The following is a 6,287-nucleotide window of genomic DNA, read 5'->3' as shown; positions in this document are numbered from 1 at the left end:
AAATGTTAAGGAGTAATAAACATGATGTGACACGTGCTTGCTTGTTCGTTAAAGTTAGCAATGAATACTTCGAACTTTTAATACTATAAAGTTTATTCTTTCTTATTCATCTAAAAAAGCAAGCTGCATGAAACAATATATGTTTCATTCATTGTAGATCATAAATGTTAACAGTCAGAAATAGAAACCTCTCTGAATGTTAACAATACAATGTTAATGACATACGAAACAGAAACAAACAAAACAATCTAACCTAGTCGTAAAAATCATGGTTTCTTCGTTCAAATACCTTAAACAGCCTGATTTTCATGAATAATTAAAGGAGTACAAGAATATTTCTCCTAACATATTTAGGAATTACAAGATTTCAAGAATATTCCGGAGCAACTACAGGAAATCTCTCACTAAATATAAAAAATATATTTCAGAATAAAATTTTCACTTATGCAAACAATGGTTTCGTTATCCTCAAAAGAATAATTCAAACAACTCCTATGATAATCTCTGAATGAGATATATCTGAATAAACAAACGGATGTAGCAAATACAGTCAATAGAGCAGTTAGAACTAACTGTATGTTAGTTATCCGTACATGGATATTTGAGATAAATATCAGAAAAGAATACGAATGGGCAAAATACTATCATTAGGGTTGATAAGAGGCAAAATATCGATAGAATTATTTAAACTTTCAGGGACATAAGCTCATATATGAATAATCCATTAGCTCCTCCTAAATTGCTAATATAATTACTATATAGGTGGGAATAAAACTGAAAAAAACGGTGATATACAGGAATGAAAAAAAAAAATCAACACAATACATAGGCCTACTACAAAAAGAAAAGGACCCAAAAACATGTTCAAATTCTATTCCCCCATCTTTTTCTTTATTGGACTGTGCCAGCTTTTACTTCCACTCCATTTACCATTCATCCATATCCATTCATGCATTATTTGGTGCATTTTTTGACCGTAGCAACTGTCTTCGGTGTACTCAGACGTCTAAAGAATGCTTCTCTTTCCGCTTCAGTTCGTCGTCGTGGAGCTGGATGGACACCCTGTGTTGATTGTCCTGTTTTTGGAGATCTTGTGGAATGAGTAGCAGACTGCACTTTCTGAAAAGTGGAATATTAGAGAGGAAAAAAAAAATCGCTTCTGAAAGAAGACATCCTGACTGCCAATCGCACAGTTGAAATCGATAAATTATAAAACAAAATGTACTTAAAGATAACTAAAGTCGGATAGTGAGTTATACTTCTTTCGAGGGATGATCTGACATTTACTGAATAACAAACCAAAATGCTCAACTTTTTGATTATAATATCTGAGTAGTCCACACAGACCGTTTGTTGTATACTATATAAGTGACCTGAGTATGAAAAATCAAGAAAGTCCCAAAAAATTACAAGAAATTTTTTTCAGCTGCTGCTAGGAATTAAACGTTTATTAGTCTCAGGTTGGTAACTGTATGCACTTTGTTTAAACAACTGCTTTTTAATTTTTAACCCTCAGAAAGATGCTCTTTTTTCACGAACGTAACGTCTTTTGACCATTTTCTAGCTACTCCATCCATCTTTTAATTATGCATACGGTCAATCATCCGACTCTATCGGATGAGCATTTAACACCACATGAAAAGCATAAAGTCTAAGGAAAAAAAAAAAAAACAAGCGTACAGAGAAATAAAACAACAAACTACTAATGTTTCATTATAAAAAAGGATCCAAGCAAGTTCCAAGTAAGTTCAGACTCTGTTTCATTAATCGTTTTACTGAACTCTGTGTCTTTTTTGGGTAAAAAAATAATCCGTACTTTTGCTGCAACACGACTTCGCAAACAGGGTGCAAATTCGAGCAGAGGCTCTGGTTTCTTCGCAGTAAGTGTCCAAATTTCATCTCCTACAAGTTTTAGTAGTCATAAACTATAAGAAATGAAGGATTCTGCTGAACAGCAAAGAATGTAAACTTCACCAGGTACAAGTTCATTCTGCCTGTGGTACGGCAAATCAAAAAATATGGATAAGTACAGGAAACTTCTAGAAGAGAAACCGCACTATTCTCTTTTCCTGTTGCTTTAGTTACATCTCGGTCCAACGAATCACTCCCTTTTGGACGTCGAGTCAATGATTGCCGAAAACGACTTTCACTTTCAATTGGAGGAAGACCATCCGCACCTTTCGCTCTTCCTAAAAATGGTGAACTTTAGTAAAATCATGTGGTAAAATCATCGTGAATAATTTGTAGAAGGATTAAATGTATTATATCTTAAAGCAGATAACTGCAACGGTAATGCTTATAAGCTACAATGCTTGTGGTTAAGGCTTATATTAAGCAGTGGCTCATCTTCAAGTAAAACGTGCTGTTCCAAGATTTCAAAGAGCCCTTAAATTCTGGTAATACAATAAACGTTTTTTTCTTTAACTTAGTGAACGGAGAAAAAAGAAGTAACCTTGAGTATTTCGGACGCGAACAGGTTCATGAGTTCCACGAGTACGCGGACGTGATACATGACCATCTTCGGCATTCTAAAGATGTGATAAATCGAAAAAGTGGAAATTTTTGAACAACTACAACTTATCAAATAAACCTGTGAATATTGATAGTCCAACTACATCATAATTAGGCTTCTTCAAAATTTATCTATTTTTTATGAGCATGTTATAATTGTGTTTATGCTAACATATCCCATGAAACTCTTTCGTATCATGAATTAACAAACTGTGTTACCTGAATGGATCTTACAACGAATTTTTTTACCTAAGTCTTTACTTCCTTAAAAGTAGTTTCTATGAAGTTTCGAGTCGTTCTTCAGCTAGACTCATGATGATTACCCTATATATTCCTCCTTTTTCGCCTTTGTACTCTTTTTCTTTCTCTCTTTCTATTTAAATTTTCAATTTTTTCAAACACTTGCCTTTTCTGTTTCTATAAGAAATAACTCTTTTTTTTACAACTCGCTGAAGATTACAGGCACAGATGTTTGCAGAATTATAGACATATGTGATTACAGAAATACGATTACAGAAGAATACAGACATACGTGTGCAAAATCTGAGAAGGTAGTCAGAGTCTTGTCAAGGAAAAATTTTTTCTTCGATTCGTCACACAATAAGCCTTCATAGCAGTATCTGCGACTTCCTCAACCTTCCATGTCTTACTCTAGTCACGCGCCTTTAGAATCTCCTACTGAGGGAAGTTAGCGAGGAGTCCTTTTTTCTTAAATCTAATAGGATCACTTCAATATCTGCTTACATATATTCCCAAATAGTGATTCCTCCATTAATGATAACCTCTAACTGTCATACTGACTCAAGGTTTAAGATTTGACCATAAAAAATACTCTTTTAATGAGAGAGAGAGAGAAAAAAAAAGAAAAACTTCCATTCTTTCCCACCAAATATCGTCACTTCTCAAGAGCTTTCTATGACGTTAAGCAATCTGCGCTACGAAAACTTATCAGAACCCCACAAGTGAAACTATATCATTGTTCATCAAATGATTAAACAACAATGACATAAAACTAGATTGGTATGCCGAAATAGACTCTAGTGCTGGAAGAATGAATGGTACTGCTAACCTTATTAGCGTTAGATACAGGCCCAGTATTATTTCCGATAGCATTTTTTGGAATATTTGAATTCAGTTGCCGCAATGGACGAGCATGTACCGATTTCATGGGCATCGATTGTTTTGGTGTAGTATTCACGGCTGAACTGATTTTCGTCATTTCCAAGCTTTGACTGCTAAAATAAGTGAATTATTAACTTCATTTAGCTAGTTAAAATCATAAAAGAGTGCATATTTTGAAATATGTGAAAAATATTTCTTCGATTTATTTGACCTGACCGCTTAGAGCTTCATCGGCTTCGTAGCATAGAATTTATTAATGTAAAGCGTAGTGAGAAAATCTTCAGTGAGAAAATATGGTTGGATAGAGCAATAGTGTTAATGTTGTTAATGTATATGTACTCTTAATTTAAGTTCATTACAGTCATCCAAAACTTCTGAATACATTATAAATAACTCGTCGTCTTCAGTGAGAATTCAACTGATTAAAAGTGAATCAATGTTTATATCAGCTAGCTTGTTTTGACCTATCAGTTATCACTCTTGGTTAGCGCACAGTTAAAATAGATCACTTTACACTAAGACAATGAAAGCAGACAAGTATTACTAATCAACAAAGAAATGATAATTTTTAAAGTTATTAGCAACGATATACCTCTGCTTCATTCTGGCGCGTGCTCTAGTTTCAGGTCCCGCATATGACGATTTTCTTATTGCTTGTGGCTTAGAAACTACTTTCTTTGCATTCTGAACGGTTATAGTGGTTAAATTCGCCCCATTCCGACGTTGAGCCATTGTTATTTGATTTGTCTTTACAGCATTTTCAGCTCTCGTTGCAATATTTCTGATCGGAGGAGCATTCGAACTTGCAGAACGAACACGTAAAGGTCCACGTGGTTGAATTCGCGTAGCTATTTCCGTTGTTTTACTTGTCGATGAACTATTTGTACGCATGAGACCCATTACGGGCTTCTGTGTTCTGGGTTCAGCGCTTGCCGCTCGAACTTTGGTTGTTGCTTGATATGTCAATGATCCGATTTTTCGTTCCATTTCAACAGATTGCACACGGCCTCCATCTCTATTCAGCGAGTGTTGACGTACCTGAGTCGGATAAAGTGGACGAGGGGCGCTGCAGCGTAACGTCTTTGCTGGTTGTTTTGAACCTCTGGAAGAGATTTTGGAAGTGTAGTTTGTCGTTTCCTTGTGAACATAAACATTTGAACTCGAATTTTCCTGATAATTCAATTCCACAGTACATGCCGACTGCTGTGTATTTTCTGTAAAATTTGAAGTTAGTAGAATTATTCGACTTTTGTTCAATGTCTAAAAATTAAAAATGAAGAACTACAAGTAGAAAACTACAAATATGCTACGGTACATTCCTTACATACATACTCCGTACATGCGTATGTCTACAGTAACCTCAATATCTGAAATATACCTTCCCGTGGAACTGTATTCGATCGACGTCCTGACAATGTCCGCGATGGTGGACGAAACATTGCTAGACGATTAAGTTCAAATGGAACATTGTCTGAAATTAAATTTGATATCACTTTTAATTTTTGAAAGATTAGAAAAAATTCAAAAACAGTTTTCCATCATTTCCAAAGTTTTACTATGTGTTTGAATGATAAATTTGATTAGTTACGATTTTCAAATATTCATATCCTTTTCACATTCACAAACGGCATTACCATGAATGTTTTCGACTGATGCGTCAACTATATCTATTGCTGTAACTTTGGAAGCATCTTTTATTGCAGCTGTAACCGCTGGTATTTGCTCAAATTGTTGCTCGGTATTGGATGATACAGGCTTACATCTATCACGTAATGACATGCAATGATCCAAATCGGCCTTTGCTATAGCATTTGTTTGCAAAGGCAACAAATCCTAGAAGGGAAAAAAGACGATAAAAGAATTCAAAGAACTAAAAATGAATTATGGAATGTAGTAGTTTCTTTTTTCGGAGTGATGAATCCATATGTGTATTTTTCGTCCAAATTATTCTATCTATTCTTTTTTAGTTCCTCAAATAAATCTTTTTCGCCAGCAAGACGATAAACTATGACATCTTCCGTAGACGTCAAACCTCTGTAATCTAAATATATCTTACATCGTTTTCAATCTTTCTTTCACGATATCTGAAATGGGATCAAGTAAGTGTGACGGGATACTTTTTCGTGAATAATCAGTTAGATCCGAGCAAAATACTAAGGATAGTGTCTGCGCATATTCCGATGTTACATCCAACATGAGATTCAGAATTCGGGAAACCAAACATCAATTAACTATAACTGAATTCCCTCCCTACTAAGCTCCTAGTCATGTACAATGAAGTGATTATGAGACAATAGCACATATAAATTGAAAGGAACAAATTTAGATTAAGTTTTAAATATATAATAGATATATAATAGATGATACGTATATATAATAGATGATATATAATAGATGATACGTATAATAGATGATATATAATAGATGATACGTTTTGCTATACACTAAATTTTATAAAATTTTTAAAATCAAAAACAATCTTTTTATAAAATAAATCCTTCTTTATAATGAAAAAAAACAGCAGCAACAAAATCAAAATAGAAACATACGAAAAATCGATCACCCAGCGTACTCTCATCTTCACCATCACCCTTACCAGGTTGTGCTCCAAATACAGCATGACGAGGCACTGTCGCAACATTGAAACTATCATC

At 34.3% G+C, this 6,287-nt stretch overlaps 1 protein-coding gene across 1 annotated transcript; it reads right to left on the bottom strand.

Moving 5' to 3' along the window:
• Positions 1–876: 876 nt before the first annotated feature.
• On the bottom strand, positions 877–5,072 carry LOAG_11698 (hypothetical protein; the record flags this gene model as incomplete). The annotated part of the gene is made up of 7 exons (XM_003147216.2): positions 877–1,119; positions 1,817–1,902; positions 2,058–2,189; positions 2,453–2,528; positions 3,581–3,746; positions 4,226–4,847; positions 5,012–5,072. 7 exons carry the CDS (start codon positions 5,070–5,072, stop codon positions 955–957), a joined length of 1,308 nt encoding a protein of 435 aa, XP_003147264.2. The 3' UTR covers positions 877–954.
• Between the last annotated feature and the right edge of the window lie 1,215 nt (positions 5,073–6,287).

This window comes from Loa loa (genome assembly GCF_000183805.2).
Source record: "Loa loa unplaced genomic scaffold supercont3.214, whole genome shotgun sequence".
Taxonomy (NCBI): Eukaryota; Metazoa; Nematoda; class Chromadorea; order Rhabditida; family Onchocercidae; genus Loa; species Loa loa.
Note: the sequence above shows the minus strand (reverse complement) of the source record. Positions and strands in the feature narration are given on the sequence as shown.